This window comes from Callospermophilus lateralis, chromosome 9 (assembly GCF_048772815.1).
Source record: "Callospermophilus lateralis isolate mCalLat2 chromosome 9, mCalLat2.hap1, whole genome shotgun sequence".
Classification (NCBI taxonomy): domain Eukaryota; kingdom Metazoa; phylum Chordata; class Mammalia; order Rodentia; family Sciuridae; genus Callospermophilus; species Callospermophilus lateralis.
Window position 1 is genome coordinate 75,880,857 of NC_135313.1, and position 20,822 is coordinate 75,901,678.

The 20,822-nt window shown below is 34.5% G+C and overlaps 1 protein-coding gene across 1 annotated transcript in view; it reads right to left on the bottom strand.

The window, feature by feature from the left end:
* Arl6ip6 (ARF like GTPase 6 interacting protein 6) overlaps positions 1-20,708 on the bottom strand; it is a 35,413-nt gene extending 14,705 nt beyond the window's left edge. The window contains exons 1-3 of the mRNA XM_076866436.1: positions 19,560-20,708; positions 17,778-17,831; positions 6,083-6,215 (exon numbers count right to left, since the gene is read on the bottom strand). Coding sequence (XP_076722551.1) covers positions 6,083-6,215; positions 17,778-17,831; positions 19,560-19,962 — 590 coding nt within the window. The 5' untranslated portion in view covers positions 19,963-20,708. The remainder of the gene's footprint in view (positions 1-6,082; positions 6,216-17,777; positions 17,832-19,559) is intronic.
* Positions 20,709-20,822: the final 114 nt, after the last annotated feature.

Consider the following 20,822-nt stretch of genomic DNA (forward strand, 5'->3'; position numbering starts at 1 on the left):
ATTTAAAGCTGTTTTTTAATGAAATGAACACACAACTATGTCTTCCTCATTCTAAAAAAATGCATATATATGATTACTCAAGACGCATTTGAAGTACAAAGGCGATCTTTCTAAAACAATTCATCCATGCTTCAGAAAGACTCAATAAGTGATTCAATTAGCTAAGTCCTGGATTCAAATATTCGATTCACAATATCACTAGCAATTAAAGAAATGCAAATTAAAACTCTACTGAGAATTCATCTCACTCCACTCAGAATGGCAATTATTAAGAATACAAGTAACAATAAATTGTGGGGAAAAAGGTACAATCACACATTGCTGGTAGGGTGTAACCACTTTGAAAAGCAGTATGAAGGTTCCTCAGAAAACTTAGAATGGAACCACCATTTGACCCAGTTATCCTTGGCATGTACCCAAAGGGCTTAAAATCAGCATACTATAGTGAGGTGGTGGCATCAATGTTCACAGCAGCTCAATTCACAATAGCTAAGCTATGGAACCAACCTAGGTGCCCTTTAGTAATGAATGGATAAAGAAAACATGGTACATATATATGCACAACAGAATATTACTCAGACATAAAGCAGAATGAAATTATGGCACTTGCAGTAAGTGAATGGAATTGAAAGCTATCAGTGAAATAAGCCAATCCCAAGAAACCAAAGGCTGAATGTTCTCTCTGAGACTCACAATAGTCAGGGTGGTGGGGTAAGGATGGGAAAGACAGTATAATGAATTGGACATAACTTTCCTATAATCACATATGAATGCATGACCAGTGTAACTCCACATATTGTACAACTACAAGAATGGGAAGTTATAATCCATGTATAATATGTCAAAATACAGTCTACTACTATGTATAACTAAAACAACAAATAAAATGAATAAAAATGATAAATATGTAATTCATCAGCAATCTTACTTATGTAACCTTTGCTTGGCATGCACTTGAAATTTGAAATTTCTACCAGCACTCGATTTTCATAATAGAGTTAGCCCATCCTTATAACGTTAAATATAAGCATTTTTCTACTTGTAAGTTTGTATGGGTATCTATAGTTTAAAGTAACAGTTTTATCTTAGTAACATAAAAAGCTCCCAGGTAACTGGTAACTGGCTTCACAATGATTTCAGCTAATTACTAAGGAAATTACTAAATGCTAGGGGTGCTTGCCACTTTACTCTGAATGTTTAGGTTATACAATTAACTCTGGATTTAAAATAAATAAACTAACTATACTTACTAAGAATGGCTTATTTTGGAAAATCCAGGTTACTCTAATTTTGTAACCCTACAAAATTAATGTCTTAGCCCAAAAGTCATAGGATTATAGGCTGCTAAATTTGATGACTAATTTAAATATGGGCATTTTTTTCATGTCTGTATTAAGACTTTCATAATTATCACTACTGACTGCAGTGCAACCTCATTAACTTATCTGCTTTACTTAAGAGTGTCTAGATTAGTGTTTTTACCTCTACACAAAAAGTACTGAGGTAAAAAATTCATTAACCTATTTCATATTAGTATAACTAAATATTTTGACATTACAAAAACACTATGCTTTATATGTTCATCCCTAACATTACAATTTTTCCACTAAATTTACTGCTAGACTACAAAATAATAGTTGTACCATGGATAGGACTTTCAATAATGGGGTGTTTATTTTTAATACTACAAACCTGTAGATACATAATTTTACCACTAGATGGAGCACTGTGCACAGGTAAACTGAAACCTGTGCAGTCTCAAGTGGCAAGTGTATAGTGGTAATTGCTGGAAATAAAAAAAATGAAGATGACAAAAAATAGTGAAATTTTGAGAGACTTTTACTGGATTTAGCCACATTGCAGGAACAACATTACCACAGAAAAAGCTCGCATTGCCTCTTATTTTTTCAGTAAAATTTCTATTGATTCATTTCATAATGCAAAGATGGGTTATTGTAAACATAACAATAATTATCTAGTCAGGTACCAGCTAGCTTGTATGCAAGTAATTGCACAGAAGACTTGACTTTCAAGATTTGACTTTATGTAAGCTACTTCAACTCCTGGGACTCAGTTTCTTCATATGTTAAAAATTGGTAGAAATAAACTAATGATAACATCTATGAGTGGCTTAGGAAGAACTTGGTTCCCCCTCACCTTTAATGGAAGCTTCTAAGATCTTTCTACTCCTAAGACCTTTGTTTCCATTTCTAAGACCTTTCCAACTAAAACTTCCAAAATTTTACTTTAAAAAATGTGCTCATTAGGGAAAATGCAGCCTCAAGGCACATTTTGTATCTAACTCTTCCCCAGGGGACAACTTTCTAGTCCTGACACTGGCCCTTCAAAGAATGATACCCAAGATTACTTACAGCTCTGGGTTCTCTTTGTATGCAGTATTTTTTACATGGCTAGGTTATATACATGGAAACACTAATCTAGACACTCTTAAGTAAAGCAGATAATTATAATGTGGAATGATGATTATGCCTGGAAACCACTGACAACCCCAATAAATGAAGAAGGAAAATTGGAGAACTGAACTGGAGATATTGACTAGATAGTAGAGGGGGAAAAAAAAGAGGGTAGGAATTACAACCTAATGTAATCTATTTAGATACTGCAAAGAATGTAAACTTACTTTTTCTCTTTTAACTTTACAGATATTCAGTAACAACTAAAACAAAGCCCTATACATAATTTAGAGGTATATTATACCCAATATACAAAAAAACTGATGTTTGACTAATAGAAAAGTTCAAATATGTGACACTGTAGTATCTTTTAAACTCAGCAAAGTGTACAAATGCATGGAACCATCCTTCTGAAATACATGTCTGTCAAAGTCCATTAAGTATGTGTCTGAAAATACTCCTTTCTGTAACTAGTTTATATTTCCTTAAGTTTTCATTCTTTGGTAAAAGTGAAAGTTTCTAAGGTACAGTTAATAAATACAGAATAAAACATGAAAAAATTAAATAAATATAAAAGTGGATTTCTAATCTCAGTCTTTTCTAATAAATTAACAATCCAAATTGATAACTTAAGTTCTTCAGTAATATTTGGTAAATATCAATGTGTTATTTTTGCCTCTCCTGAGGAGTTTATGTTTCAGGATAACATAACTAGTAACCATAGTAAATGTGGTCTACTTGATTTTTTCTCCCAGAATTAGTTTTTCTTTCTTTCTTTTTTTAAAGTACAAATACTTTAGTCTACAAAAGATAACTAAAAATCAATATTTTAATAAACCAATAAGACATAATTTTTAAACCATCTTACTAAATGATATATACACTATGATCCAATTTCAATTTTTAAAACAAACATGAAAATGGAAAGATATAACATAAAATTATGATAATAACTGTCCTTAATTATTGGATATTTACATTAATTTTTTTCTTCTGAGTTTTTCAATAAAAACCAGAATTATATAAGCAGGAAAAAAGCATCATTTATTTTAGACAGTAAGATAATACATAGCTTGTTATATTCTTACAAAAATATGATATTGAATATTAATGAAATGCAAAAATCTGATTTCTAAGAAAATAAAGTCAAGATTTCAGCTTTTACGAGAGAGATTATTTCCCTGAACAAGGACTCACTCTACTGGTGACAAAGAGAATATATACTTATTCTGACATTTCTGAAGTAGTTGCGTTATTTTCCACAAACACTAGAGGGCAGTGTTTTCAGTATCAAACAATTTCATTTCTATTTTTGTGGGTGCACATACACATATACAAACTATATTTGTATAAAATACAAGTAATATATTTTGTATTTTGCTTACATTTGTATTAATTTTTACATATAAAAAATAATAAACATTAAAATATTATTTTGTGTGTATATTTTAAAACTTTTTAGGGCTATACTAACACGTACATAATCTAAGGCTGTGATCTGATACTATCTTATATTAAAATTAAATGACTAATAAATACACTGAAAACAGAGGCCTTTTATTACTGGTTATTAAGTAGTAAAAATTTAAAAACAAAAAATTTAAAAATTAAATACCAATAGTTAATGACAGATCTTTAAGAAAGCACCAAAATAATTTTCTCTAACCTCCAAAACCACTAATATTTATCAGGCATATGAATTACAGTGATGGTGAAAGAGAAGCTGAGGGGCAAAAATTACATTCCAGGGAAAGAGAACAGCAAGAGCAAAGTCACGACATCTCAAAAGTACGTAGTTTATTTGGGAGATGCAAAGGTAAACAGATATGTCACTAAGTATAGGGTGCACAGGGGAAATAAGTGAATATGAAGTTGGAAATGTAGAGCAGGGTCATCTAGGAAAGGATTGATATGCTATACCTAGGAGTTGAACTTTATATTAAAGCCAACAGGAACGTCAATGAAGACTTAAAATGAGAGAACTGTGACAGATCTGAGTGTGTGTATGTACGTACGGGCGTGTGTGTATTTAAATAGCAGTACACAGGGCAAACAAGTGTGTGTTTATGTGTGTGTGTGTGTGTGTATTTAAATAGCAGTACACAGGGCAAACAAGAGTAAAAGCTTGGAGGATGGAAGACCAATGAGGCAAATATACTGGCCCAAACCATAAATACAGCAAAAACATTGAGAGGGCAAAGAACTGTTACAATGACATTTGAAATGCAAGAATTGGTGAAGGATTAAACACAGTAAATAAAGTTTTCAAGTCTTGGTGGATATGAATTTCTTAAACACTGGAGTTTTTTAACCACTCTGAGTGAAAAATGCTTTCTGAAATCCAGGTAGCAAGATCTACTAAATAGCTGAACTTAAAACAACATTAAGAGTTTGGGTAACTTATAAGTCTATTATAAGAGACTCATAACCCTTATTAAAATAACCTATTAAAATAAAATGAATTCAATAGGCAGCAAAGAATATAAATTTCAACTGAACTCTTTATCTTTCAGCAAAATAAACTTTGCAATTGAATGGTGTAAACTAAAGAACTGTATGGCACTATTAGGGATAACTCTTATATTTATTTGCAATTATATAATTTTTACTTATAGGGATTTAAAACATTTAAAATACATACAAACAAACCCTAAACTACTATTCCTATAAAATTTCAAAAAGTCAAAATTTTTAAAACACAGTTTTATATGGTAGAAAAATATGAAAGTTTACTAATAATGAAAATCAAGTGTGCTGGGGCTGTGGCTCAGAAGTAGCATACTTGCCTGGCATGTGTGAGGCACTGGGTTCGATTCTCAGTACCACATAAAAATAAATTAAATAAAGGTCTATCAACAACTAAAAAAATATTAAAAAAAGAAAACCAATTATACCAATGATTATTAATAACTATCATTAATATAGCTTCACATTTACAGAGTATCTCAAATGCATACTCTTATATCTACAACCTATTCAACAGGTGGGCTTGAACTGGTAGTAATAACAATAGGAACAACTATAATAACAACATATAGAAAAAACTAGAGATGTTTGATGCTCTTATTTGGGAATTAATATTTAAAACTAGAGCTTTCCTGGCATGAATAAACTGGATTAATTACTGTCTACCGAATTTCCTAAAATTTTCTGAAACACAGAAAATACAGACCAAAGAAATTTAATACTAATCCACTATAAAAAGCACACAATTTGGTCTAGAACTATAAACTGGGTACCATAGATGCCTGTTTCTGAATTATTACACAAAGTTTAAATCCTGAGGAAAACTCCAATCCAATTTTTAAATGTTTTGTGTTTTAAGTTTGACCATTTATATGTGAATCTTTTAAAACAAATTGTTGACATTTATTTTGACTTCATAAATTATTTCTAATAAAATTCTCTCCAAGAGAAACAAATATCTACCAAAGTCCCCTCAGTTCTTAGATAATTCCTTGGATTTCATTTTTTAAAACTGCATTATCTAGATATGGCATTTAAAATATTCTTTATTTATCTAACAGGTAAGCCTACAAGCTGAAAAATCTGTGTGATTTGTAAATCACAAAGACTAGAGTCTCAATATATCTATTTTAGTATTTTTAACAAAATTTGAATGGATTAAAAAACAACAACAACAACAACAAAAACCTAGGAATACTTACTTGAACCTGGCAGGTGAAAGAGGAGTAGGAGGAAACATTCCTGGTTCAAAAGAATCAAAATATGTAACTGTCCAAGAAAAGCTGCAACAGGAGAATCCAGCAATTAGGGATATTATAAGTAGAGTCCAGAATCCTTTATGGGAAGGAAGAGAGAGCAGGAAACTTAAAATTATTAACACTATAACAATTTTAATTAAACAAGTGTCTTCATGTTCAGAAGATTTCTGGTCTTTGATTAAGTGTAACAGATATTATAATAAGAGATTGACCTTAATAAAAACTAAACCAAAAGTAGAAGTTATTAAAACAATTAAAAGTCACATCATTATATTTAATTAAATTTACTATATAGAGAAACAAATTCAACTTACTATAATACTTTCATTTTTAAAATTTGACTATAGGAAAAATGATTAAAACATTTCACTCTTAAGATGTCTTGACATATTTTAATTAACTTCATGAATCATAGCTTGCTATGTTTTATTAATTAGTACTAACTGATTCATTCTACACCAGGTACTTCTGACATATGAATTAATTTTGGAGTATCTCTTTCTCAAACTTTTCCTATAAAAATCATAAACCTTATGATTCTTCAGCCTTGCTCAATATGCAAACAAAGGTTGACTCCCAGTTTACCAATGAGTTGGAATAATAGTTCATAACAGACAACAGTTTATTTGCAGTCGATTTGAGAACAGTATTCCCTCACCCCATAGAAATCAAGTCAAAAGCATGGTATTACAGTAAACTCAAGGAAAGGGGTAAGGATTGAGAAATAGAATATGAAGTATAAAAAAAGTGACAAGACATACTAAAATTTTTTTTTTTACATACTTTTTTTTTTTTTTTTAACATACTATTATAACCCGTTAAGGGTATTAAAAGGGCAATGATCTGTTCTTGTTGAGAATCTTAAGTCCACAGTCAGTGGCCACCTCCCTTTATTAGCTATACAGCTTTATTTGCATGTCAAGTTTTCAAAATTCCTTCATAAATTAATTTACTTGTTCATCTATTCTACAAAATATATACAAGGGCCATTATGTGTTCATTACTATGTTATGAGATAGGGATAAAGTGATAAATGAAACACGAAACATCACTGTCTTCATGGAATAATTCTAATAGGGAGAAAGATAACAGATAATTATAGACTGTGATAACTGTTTTGAACAAACAAGATGTTAAGAGAGACCAACAAAATTCAGACTGAAAACATTAACTTTTTCTTGGAAGAAAAAATGCTAATCTTAAAGTTTTTAAGATGGTCAACAGTAATAGTCAAACGGAACCAAATTCTTGCAGATATTGAAACATACTGTAGGACCTCAAATATTTAAAATAGTTGTACTGGCATATGAATAAACAAAAGAATGGAGCAGAATACAAAATCTAGAAAAAGGGTCAAAGAGATTATGTTTTAAAAAACATTATTAGAGTCTGAGAAGGTGGTAGTTGTAGAGCTAGCATATACAGGGCCTTGGGTTCAATCCCTAGCACCAATTCCCCCGCCCCAAAACAAAAAACAAACAAACAAAAAAACCCCAAACAGTATTAATTCAATGCGGTGGTAACCACCTAGAAAAAGGAAAAAAAAAAAAAAAAAAAAATGGATCCATGGATCCATGTCCCATGCTAAATTTATTGCCTCTCATGTAATTTTTGCCTCCCAGCTTCTCTTTCACCATCACTGTAATTCAAAAATGGACATGGATCCAATGTCCCATGCTAAATTCTAAAACACACTAATGTGTTTTAACACATTATTATGAATTATGCTTTTTCTTCCCTAAACAGAAAGGTATGAAAAGAATCATCAGAAAAGTCATGCCTTTGACAGAAAAAGGTCTAATTTTTAAAATCCATATATTCCACTATTTACTGTATACACAAAGAGATAATTAAATATGTATGGCAAAAACCTCAAAGCGGATGTCAAATGTTTTAAATACAATACATATTTGTAACTTACAGCATGAAGGAAAATTTTTCTATGAGAGAATTCCTAGAAACCAGTAAGAAAAAGACCAGCAATCTAAGATTCCAATATAAAAATGAGCTAAGAATATGACCATAGAAAAGGAAGTTAAGTGATACTGAACATAAAAAAAAGTCAATTTAGTATCAATCATCAGAAAATTTAATTTTTGCCAGTTGATATTATGAAAATCATTTTCATAATATCAACTGGCAAAAATTAAAAACTCTGATAGAATTCTGACACTGAGGATAAGAAGAAAGAAATTCTTTATGCATTGCTGCTAGAGGAATTAAACTGGTAAATCTCTATGGAGAGCAATTTGGTAGTGTATTTATTAAAAACGACACCACATATATATCATTTCATCCAGAATTCTACTTCTAGATAACTGTCCTACATATATACTCTTGCATAAAAATGCACAAAATTATTCTTTGTGTCATTACTTATAATAATGACTAAAAACAATCTAGATATTCAGCAATGCAGGTTCAGTTGGTCCCTCAGCAAATGCCTGAAACTGTAGAACCTACATATACTGCTTTTTCCTATATATATGTGATAAAGCTTAATTTAGAAATTAGGCCCAGTAAGATATTAATAACTAGTAAATTAGAACAATTAGAATGTCATATTGTAATAAGTTATGTGAAAATTATGGTCTCTCTTGTGCATCACCTGGACACAAACCCTGAAAAATGTCAACAATTATTTTGACCAGCTGATAACAACACTAAGTAGTGATAAAGGGGCAGTAACACAGTGTGAATGTGCTGAACAAAGAAATGATTCATGTCCTAAGTAAGAATGCCGCAGAATCACACAATATTTGAACCAATATGCAATTTATAACTTATAAATTTTTATTTCTGGAAATTTCCATTTAATATTTTTCAACTCCTTTGATCACAGATACCTAAAACCACAGAAAGAAAACTGCAGACAAGAGTTTATCATTTTTTATGTTCCTTTTAGTAGAATGACAGTAAAGTGTATTTTGGCAAATTATATGTACATATTATATATACATAGACTATAACATTTTATTTAGGATGCCACTCTTGTGGTTGTATATAATGTGGAGTTACCCTGGCCATGTATTCAAATACAAGGCTAGGAAAGTTATATCCAATTAATTCTACTGTCATTCCTATTTCCTCCCCCACCTCCCTTCGTTTGTCTTTGTCTAATCCAGTGGATTTCTTCTATTCCCTTGTCCAAACTCCCTTGTTTGGGGTTAGTGTCCACACATCAGAGAACAATCATAATTTGGTTTTCTGAGACTAGCTTATTTCACTTAGCAGGTTAGCCTCCAGTCCCACCCATTTACCAGCAAATACCATTATTTCATTCTTGGCTGAGTAATATTCCATGGTATATATGTATCACATTTTCTTTATCCATTCATCCATTGAAGAACACCTAGGTTGTTTCCATAACTTGGCTATTGTGAGTTGAGCTGCTATAAACATTGATGTGGCTGCATTGTAGTATGTTGTTTTTAACTCCTTAGACCTAGAGTGGGATAACTGGGTCAAATGGTAATTTTATTCCTAGTTTTCTAAGCAATCTCCATATTGCTTTCCTTAGTGGTCACACCAATTTGCAGTCCCATCAACAATGTATTAGAGTACCTTTCTCCCCATATCTTCACCAATATTTACTGTTATTCATATTTTTGAATTTTGATCACATTACTGTCAAATCTTTGACATAATTCACATCAAAAAGTGAACAGAAAAGTAAAATTACACCAAATTTCCAGTAAGATAGTCCTTGAATGTGGAGGGACAGGGAAGTTGTACCCTTATCTACGTGGAATCATATTCAAACTGCCTTCAGTTTACTAAGCTACCATTACTAAAGTGTATGACCAACAATATTTCCTGAGTACAGAGATGAAAGGAAAAGTTGACAACACTAAAGGATGTCTTCAGAATTATCAAACTTCCTGAATACACAAAACTGATCCACCAAAGCCTTTAAGCAAAATGCAGGCAAGAAATACATGCATTGTTTTGTTTACAAACCACGTGAAACCCAGGAACTGAGACTGACCTTCAACAAAATGTGTGGTGAAGTATTTTTGAAAGATTAACCTAAATGTTTTCTCCTGATAGCTTCCTTCCTCATTCTCCTGGTCCTTTGCAGATATAATAAGTTATACTTTCAATGCCTTCAAAAGAGGGATGTAGCAAAGCAGAAAGGAGAAGTAACCCTAGTATCTCTTTGGTTTTTATGTTGCAACATTATTACAAAAATGATCATACAAATATATGTAGGAGGGTAAATAAAACAGCTTGGATAGACAGCAAAGATAATGAACAGATTGGGGGTATACATGAAAGTCTGTTTGGAACTGAAAGAAATGAAGTGAGGGGAGGAAATGTGCCTGGTTTGAATAAAGCATGTTTTATGTTTGCACTTATGTGTGTATACAGGGGTTAGGGAAGGTTAGTGCAGCTGGGGCTTCCTGGCAAAGCCATCTACAAGAAACCATCTATCATATAGGGAATGCAGCTGTATATATCTTCATAGATGGGCCCAGAGGCCAGTCTATAGGTACCTCTGCCCTTAGTGGGACACAGAAAGAGTAGGCTTTCGCTGCAAGTGCTACATGTGAAAGGCCAAAATGAAAGACATTCAACGATATGTCACTTAAGCAAATTTCTTTAGCATTAGAATGTATCTTCGTCCCAAAATTCTAACTAACATAGTACTACCCATTAGAACCTTAATTCAACTGGGATTGGACAGACAGAAACTTAGTAAGGGCTATGGTATTTATAAATTTCTTGCTATCCCAATTAGATTTAAACAAATTACAAAATCAACATACAATTACAGTTTATGGGTGGCTATATTACCAAATAGCTATTATTTGCTACTGCTTAGATAAACATCTCTAGAAAGGGGAGAAAAAGCTTAACATAACATGTAAAGTAGCAAATAACAAAGATGGTAATTAAAATAAAAATCTTTGTGTTTGGGGCGGCTATGAAATAATGAAACTTCTAGATTCCTCAGGGGAAAAAATGAGGAAACATACAAAATAACATTTAAAAATAACAAAACATGAGGCTTTCTAAAGCCAAACTTTTTCATTCAGGTATTTTAATAGGGTACCTGTCTAAATTTAATAAGAATGTTCTTGAGTTTTTCTGAAATGATTACTTCTATTGTGCAATCCAAGTGATGACTATAACTGGACATATTATTTTATATTCATTACGAATTAACAAAGTCATGTCACAATAATAGGGCTAAAGAGTACATTGTGATACTGTGCTTAAGATTCAGAAAAATTACTCTACTCGTTTATGAGTAAAAGAAAAAAGCCACAGAAGTTAACTCAATATAATCAAATTTGTTACAACTCACTATGTCCAGAATCCTCAAGCTAAAAATTTTAAAACTTTTTGTTTCATAAACCAACTTTACTAAGAATTAAGGATATGAAAATTGAATGTATGTAAGATGAAGTGAAAGTGAATCTTCCCAAGTACACTAATTCTACTCTTGAGCTTGTTGTGTCTTTTTTTAAAAATTACAGATATCAAGGTAGAGGAGGTAGATATATTGAGCTATTTATATTTATGTATTTTCTCAGCATATTTTTCACAAATAATTTTTGCCAGAAAAAAAGATTATTCTGCATTTTGCTTTTTTAAAATCTAATATTCTATAATGGAGATCTTTTTATTGTTGTTGTTGGGGGGGGGGAGTACCAGGGGATTGAACTCAGAGGGTATTCAAACACTGAGCCACATCCCCAGCCCTATTCTGTATTTTATACAAACAGGGTCTCACTGAGTTGCTTAGCACCTCACTGTTGCTGAGGCTGGCTTTGAACCCATGATCCTCCTTCCTCAGCCTCCCAAGCCTCTGGGGTTAGAGGCGTGCACCACTTTGTCTGGTGATGGAGATCTTTCCTATTAGTACACACAGCCATAGTTCCACTGCATGTTTTTATTATTTCATTTTTTCATGATTAAAAAAAAATGTTGCAAGTAACATTCTTGTGCATCAGCACAGTAAACAAGGATATAATACAAATTTCCAGGGGGAAAATTTCTTTCCTTCTCTATAGCTCAATTCCCACCAATTGAAACCTACTGGACGTACCTAAGGCAAAGAAAGAAGAGGGTGGAGATTTTCTATCCAAATTCCTTAACTGGAATTTTATATTTAACTTTCTAAGGATGTATTTTGGCTTGGCTCAATTTTTCAAAGTATTATTTTGGTTTCAGCTTATAGTTACTTTTTTAAAAAAACAGGCTAGTAACTTTCTAAATTATTTTTATTTTCCAATAAAAGACTGTTTTATGTTCTAAACATTTTCATCCTGTTCAGCAGTTTTAGGCTTACAGGGATGAAGGAAAGTTTTATGAAATCAGATGTGGAGACATTAAATTGCACATATTATATAGAGGTAGAAAGGACTAAAAAACAAATTAAAACCTCAGATCATCCTATATCACTATCCAACTATTTACATATCCTTCATGTAACTTATACCTGCCATCAGTAGTAGTACTGGGGGACTGAACCCAGGTGCACATCACTACTTTTTATTTATTTTGAGAACGATCTCACTAAATTGCTATGGCCGGACTTCAACTTGCAACCCTCCTGCCTTACCCTTCTGAGTCACTGGGATAACAGGTACAGGCCACCACAGCGGGCTCCATTTCCCTGATTTTGAAATTAAGTACACCTTGAGTGGACATGTTCTCTGAGTGCATATAGCTGCTTTTAACTTCACGCATGCTGGGAACATATCCATCTTGTAAATACTGATTTCATATTTCAGACAGATATCAAATTGGTTATAGCTTATCATAACTTCTGCCTTTATTTTATTGCACTTACATCATCAAATTAATGTTTGAACAAATTTTTAAACTTTTTAATAACATTGTTTTGGTAAAGAAATAAAACTACTTTGTTTCATAATTTGCAAAGCATTTTCATATTCATGATTCAAATAATCAATTCAATATTTTTTCCCTTTCTAATCATCATTGCATCCATACCTGACTGCTGTTAGCATCTGTCATTATGGCACCAAGCATCACAAAAGATGAAAAAGTAAAAATAAAAAACACCAACATACATCCTTTTAGCAAAAAGATGTGGTTTGTGTTCTTCTTGTTGAATAACTAAGTGGATGTGAGCAATTTTCATATCTGTGTGTATGTATACATAAGCTTTCAGAGCCCTAAGGTTTCTGTCATGATTCCTCAAGTCTGCTGTTGTAAAGTAAAAGCAGCCATAGACAATATACAAATCAATAGGTACGACTGTTTCAAAAAACTCTGAATAGAGTAATATATTTGTAGATTGTGGGCTCAAGTTAAAAGGTTCATACACAGGTTAAAAAAACTTCAAGGCTTCAATAATTTTTCACTGTAGTGAAAAAACTGAGTTATTTTTTGAACACATGTCCTTTTAAGAATAGGTCAACTTCAATACTTGCTTTCTTTTGGAAATTTTTAACATTACTAATGTTCTATTATGACGTCACGATGATAAGAGTTCCAAGGCTTTGAAGAAGAAACAGGTGAGAAAATCTTCAAGCAATCTAGTTTCATCTTTGAAATCAGCATGGGTCAGTCATTTCTTCTCTGTAGGTGTGCAGAAACCTGGAAACTTTTCAACTGTAAGAATCAAATGGGTGGCTCAAAAAACAAGAATACCCCTTATGCTGCAAGATTCTACAAGTCTGGTCCTAGTCACAAGAGAGAATTAATGTTAACTAGCAGATATTAAGATTGATAAGGACCTAAAGATATCATGTTGCTGGTATGTACATGTTTGGTAGGAACTGAGCCCAGGATCTTATGCATGTTAGGGCAAGCACCCTGCCACTGAGCTTATATCCCCAGAACTGTTTTTTTGCTTGTTTTGAGAAAGGGGTCACCCTATGTTGCTCAGCCTGATCACAAATTCATGGCTTAAACAATCTTCCTACTTCAGCCTCTCTGGACTACAAGCCTGTGCCATCTCACACACAGCCCAAAAGCTGCTGCTTTTCTTTTTCCTGTTTGTTTGTTTTTACCACAGAGCTTCTGAAAGACACTGAAGGCATTCCATAAGGTCTTATTAAAATTTCTGTATTGCATGATTTGACATGCATATAAAAAAGTGCCCTACATATAATTTATTAACAATAGTCTTAGATTAGTATTTTCAGCTAAAGGCAACTCAATTTTCCCTATGTATTTAAGGTCATCTATTAATCCTGGGTAATATTAAGACCGAAGGAAAAAAATGCAGTGTTGGGATTAGGACTAAATTTGTGAAATGTGATAAAACTTGGGGAAATTGTTACAAATGCAAAAGCCAATGTGCAAAAACTAAACAACTTTGTATTACATGGGATTTATGCAATAATGGCCTAAAAGTCCTAAAAGAGGAATGACTGCAATGGGGTTGGTAAGTACTGTTTTGCTCTGCCTCTCTCCCTTTTTAATTTTTACTTTGAGACACAGTCTAACTAAGTTGTTCAGGCTAACTTCAAATTTGCATTACTCCTACCTCCTAGCCTTCCAAGTAGCTAGGATTACTGGCATGTGTCATAATGACCAAACTGGAATGTAATTTTAACTAAATAAACAAATTTGGTTTCATTAATCTCCCTGAAAAATTTGGCTTATAGTATAAAATGGTTCGAAAGACAATTATAAATGAAGAGCAAAAATCCCGTAGTATAATTTCAATGCCATCCAGGGAACATCAAGGGTCATGAACTTCAAACTAGTTCATTTTATCAATCACACCCCCCTAACTACCTCACTAGTAAAGAGGTACACTATTAGAGGTTAATCCTCTTAGCTAATAGGATCAATTAACTCCCCCAATACTCTGAAACGGTCTTCACAAACCTTTTTTTTTTCTTTTTTTCTTTTTTAATTTAAAGACTATATAGGGCTTCCCATGAAGAATTCTTTCCAGTAAACAAAGATGACAAAAGCAGGGTGCCAGCTCCTTTAGAAGTTAGGTTTCTTAACAGACATTTGGGTTTACATTGTTTCTTGTTTATTAGTCACCTCTTAAAGATTTTCACTACCCTTAAAAGCATTTTTAAAAATGAGATCCAAGGGCCTGGGGCTGTAGCTCAGTGGTAGAGTGCTTGCCTAGCACATGCAAGGCCTGGGGTTCTATCCTCAGCATCACATTAAAATAAGTAAATAAAAAAAAAAAAAAAAAGAGATCTAGGCTTTCAAAAAATTTTCTCAAACTATGGTACTTTGACTACCTGCATCAGAATCACTTAAAATTTAAAAAACAAGTTCAAGGCTTTCAAAAGTATTTCTCAAATTATAGTACTTTGACTATGAATAATCTTGGGCTGAATCAAAATCTAGAGGTAGATTTTCATTTTTATTTTTTGTGGTGCTGGCAATAGAACCCAGGGCCTCACAAGTGCTAGGTGACTGCTCTTCCACTGAGCTATATCCTGAGTCCCCAAGAGATTCTTAGCTCATACCAAAATAAGAATTACTGCTACAATATGCTTATTATTATGCCAACCTTAGACTGGATTAAATTTCAATTTACGAAAAACAAAAATCTGCAGTATAAAAATGTTTTATCAGTCTATCCAGTAAGAGAACTCTTATGGTAGACTACTTACAGGGCTCCATTATTTATTTTTATTTTTTCTAAAAAATCAATATAGTTTCAAATGAAGAACTGAGGCAGTTTGCAACAAAATTAAACATGAGACATCGAAATATTAATATATAAACAGATATAAACAACAATAATTATGCCCCAAACTAGTAGGCAATACATAAAACAACCAACCATCTATATAGCTATGAGGTTTTTAGTAAACAGGGCAAAACAAATATAAGAAAATAAAATGAGATCATTACCATATGATACAAGGCTACATTGCCAATTTTATTTTAGTCTAATGGATAATTTCAGTAACTTTCTTCATGTGAAAACTTTCATAGCAACTGTAAAAAGGGCCAGGATATAATTTCACAGACATTTCTTCAGAAAGAAGATAATGAGGCAATCTTTCTTGCTATCTAAATTAATCAATGCAGTGCTGATTTGGAGAGAAGTCAAAGTTTGAAAGAATGACTGGCCTATCTTTCCATCTAGCCAATGTTTCAAGCACAATTTTAACTGTTTTTGAATGTCAATTCAAAACATTCTGTAAAGAGGTTAAATAGTAGAGAATTTCATCATAGAATAACAACACAATCATCCCAACCTTATTAGAGCTTAATCATCTTGGCACTGCTTCTCTGAAACAGATTTGTAACTATTCTCTAGCCATATGCTATAATATACATATTTGCTATAAATATAATTATGCTTTAAAATTAATCACCAGGAGTCTCATTGCATTAGCCTATCAAATGAGGTTGACTATATTCTCCACTTGATCATTGGCTCAAAATAAGGTCCTTCATCTTGGCAGAGTTGTTGCTTAGTTTTCTGCCATAAAAACAGCAGTTTTGCTCATTCCTGAATAGTGAATAGTGAATTCATGTCATCAGTAAAGACTTTAAGATACTGATCTTCCTATTTGCTAGCATAGAATTAACTACCTATCAGGCATACCTAAAAGCCATATGAGATTATCTAACTGGAAGTAGAAAAGGAGGCAAGGCAATAATTACAAAAAAATACCATCACGTTCCTTTTGATATTAAGCAAGTTTTTACTTCAGATGACAACTGCTACTCATTCTGTTCATAAATGCAAAATCGGGCCAACTTTTAAACAACAGTAAACAGAGTCCATGCCAAGTTCATAAAATTCTGTTTCTACTCTCTCAAGAGATGACACATCAATACATGCTACGAAAAGCCTAATAATCTTAACTGTTTTCCAAAGAAGAAACAACATATATTGATGAAATGAGTAAAAAGTATATTTTTCTCATGCAAGAATTGAGAATGATACAGATAAACATTTCCAGATATCTAGTAAACCTTGTAATTTGAAGAAAAAAGTTGATTGTTCTGCAAAAACAGGTTGACTATACTTTGTGTCAATGTGAGCATAAGCCAAAGAAGTCGACTGAAGACTTTAGCAAGGACTGGGGATGGGGAATTATATGATGAACTTCAAGTGCCAATCTGGAGTGAAAAGTCATATAATTTTATTTAGAGTGATCAAATAAAATGAATTACAATAAATAGTAATAAAATAGGTAAAAGTTCTGAACTTTATCAAAATCATTTTTGTGGAGATAAAGAAATGCAACATAAATAACTTTGTTCTCTAGAAATCTATAAACCATGTCATTTTATAAGACACTGCAAAAACTCGGGCCTGACTCTTCTCGTGAGTAACCTGTACAAATATAGACTAAAATTTTTACTTTTTTTTAAATAAAGAAATTGTTTATAAGAACATTTTAATTTAAATTCCTCTGGGGTCTGCTTATGATATTATTTATCTTGGCTAAGTTTGTGGGGAAGTTTTCTTGCTTGTTACTAAATTCCTGAGAAGACGTATGGGGAACCTTTTCCAAAAGATAATTTTAAAACGCTAAGAATTTGCTGGATTTTAGTCACAGTTATATTCAAAATATTTTACATACACTGATGATCCTTTATAAACTTATAAAAAATAAAAACAAAATCTAATAATTAAGTATTTTACCCCAAAGTTTGTACAATTTAACATGAAAAAACAAACAGCAACTGAAAACCAAATCAAGTGACAAGTTCATACCTAATAGTCCAGTATGTACATCATCTTCATTTTTCAAACTCTCAGCATGCAACTCTGCAAAAACAAAAAGAGCTGTTTAGGTAGAAAAGATTCATAATCTGAAGACTAACTCAAAGACTTGGAAGACATTGTAGAACTCCATAAAGTGCTCTGGAGTCAGGAATGGATTCAAATTTTGATTCTGTTTACTAGTTACATGATCATCAGCAAGCAAAGAAGACCTCTATACTGTCAACTGCCATACATACAACAGTAGTGTTCATATCCTGTGGTTTTTGTGATACCATTTTATACAAATTTAAGGACATACTAAATTTTTTCAGTTCCTTTCTCCATTCTCCAAAGTATAAACATCTTCTGCAATAATCTTCTACTTACCACAGTTTTGCCTTTACAAAAGTGATATCTCAGAGCAAAGCAATAAAATAGCTAAAAGACAGAACCATCTGGGTTATAGTAAAAAAAGGGGAAGGGAGTGATACAGGAATTAAACTGTGAGCCAGGAGAGGTGGCCCACACCTGTAATCCAAGCTACTCCACAGGCTGAGGCAGGAGGGTCCCAAGTTCAAGGCCAGCACCCAAAACTTAGCTATCTCAAAAAACAATTATGGCTAGGGATGTAGTTCAAAGGTAAAGTTTCCCTGGGTTCAAACTGCCCAAACCCCTACAAAAGGAATGAAACAATGGCAGCCAAACATTTAAGATTGACAGTTTAAATACAATACTGTTATGAGGAGGTAAATTTCACACATTAACTTGCAAATCTTGTCTTCTGTATGAAAATCAAGCATGGTAAGCTGTTACAGGCCATCTGGAGCCCATTACCAGCTGGTCCAAAAAGATAATGTTGAGTGGTTGAGTGGTTTTCATAAAATGAAGATTTTTTTGTTTTACTTTTTTTTTCCCAGTAATTTGGACAAAGTCATACAATAGTAAGAATTGGGATTTAAACTCAAATTTTATTCTTTTCACTGTAATACACAAGATCCAAACAAAAATACATCTATGAAAGTCCCCTTGGGGGAAAAAAAACTTTCACAAGTCTATTTTTATTCCAATATGGCTAATATTTCAACTTGAGACAAAGAAGATAAAATTAGTGAAAAACAAGACTACACCTCCTGCAATAAAACTTTGCATACAAATGGTCAATGCCTACCCTTAATACTTACTACTCAGGAGGACTGCAAATTGGAGACCAGTAGGGGCACCACAGTGAGACCAAGTCTCACAACAAAACCAAAATATACTTTGTGTACCAAATCTAGTTACAAACACCACAAAATTAAGAAAGGCTAGTTATTTTACCTATAAAAGTAGAAATCTGAGCTGTGGGATGGAAATCCTAGACTTTGAACAATCTTCAATGTACCCAGCAATAAATCGGTACCATTTGTAGACCAAAGCCTTTGAATATACACAGACTATTTCAATTACATGCATTTTACACTGTCTCCTTTTAATGGTGGGTATTCTCCGAAATATGGCTTAAATAATCGTGCTAATATTTGACTCCATGAGTCCAATGACTTAAAGGTATTTCAATAGAACTCATTTGATTAAAAGACCCTTTCTTAAAAACAGTTCTCGTTATGGACGAGGGAAATCCATTTAGGAAGAGAAGACAAAGGGGAGAAGCAAAGAATGGTACAAATCAGGGGTAGGAGGGAAAGAGACTGCCAGCTTGTCGGTTGGGAGCCAGGTAAGGTATGGGTGGAGGTGAGAACCAAGCCCTGGCTCAACTTCGCTCTGGACAGACTTTCAAGGTCTGGGCATCAGTACCTTTAACGATCAGGTAGGCGATGGCGAGGAGGAAAGCGAGGAGAATGGCGAACAGCAGCGAGCAGAGAATAGACAGGACCTGGATCGGCCATCGCCGAGCCTGGGCCCGGCTACGCGTAGCTGCGGGGAAAATGCCATTGCGTTTATCGGGTAGGACAGGCGACCCATCCCCGTCTGGCGGGAGAAGCTGGGGGCCCCTTCTGGGCTCCGACGACGTCCCGGCTGAGAACTCCGCTCGCAAGTCACGGGCCACTTGATCGCATCCTTCCACCTCATCAACTTCGCCTTCACCCCAGCTGTCCCCCTGAGAGAATACAGAATACACAGGCCGAGAGAAAGGTGCTGGGGTGCCAAGACCGCGACGCCGCGGAGCCGAACGCCTGCCGCTCTCCACAAACGACATGGCGGGAAATAACCACAGAACCGCGGGGGCCCAGAGTTTCCCACAGCCCCGCCCCTCCCTCGTCTTCGCCAATCAGCAGCCGGGCTACGCCACGGCCTCGACCACTTAGCTCAGGAGCTCAGGGGTGCTAAAGGGTGGCTGTGGAGCCAAGAAGGAACCGCGGAGCAGGAGGCGAGGCTGTGCCATCCGACACCGGAGCTCTATCCCGCTGCAATAGGCGGGAAGGGATACAGAATTGTGCGTAGGGAAAGTCAAGCCGAGGCCGGCTGCAGACAAGTCACCCCTCCCTGCAGCGTTTCGTCCCGGCCAAAGACCTCTGGCACTGCTGCGTTGCCTCCAGGCGAGCGCGAACCCCGGCAGCCTCAAAGCCGCATCTTCTCGACGCCGGGTCCTAGCGCCCGCCCATACCACTCTGATACATATTTTCTAACCTATTTGCTTTCCTCCTTCTTCCCCTTTACGCTCACACTCTTCTTTAGCCTCCCTGCTAACAGGAGCTCACCGCCGGGCGCGCTCGCTCTGCCTTATCGACCCACCCCTTTCTGTCTTTCGCGTTGTTCCACCCGCCCCTATCCACAACTTCCCTCCACGCTACTCGACACGCCTTCTTCCCCCGTCCGCCTCGGCGCGCGCTCAGCAGCCGGTGCCTCTGAGCTCGAACTCTCGCTGGACTCCTCCTCGCGCCTTCCCCGCCCCTCCCCTTTGCTTCGAGCAAGGCGCGCGCTCGCGCGCTCCCGGCCCCAGCCACCGCTAACGCTAGAAGCTGCATACCCCGCCCCCACCCCACCCTACCCTATCCCTGACGGCCTCAGGTTAGTGGGGCGTGAGTAACTTGGGCGGGGGGGTGAAAGGTGGCAAGC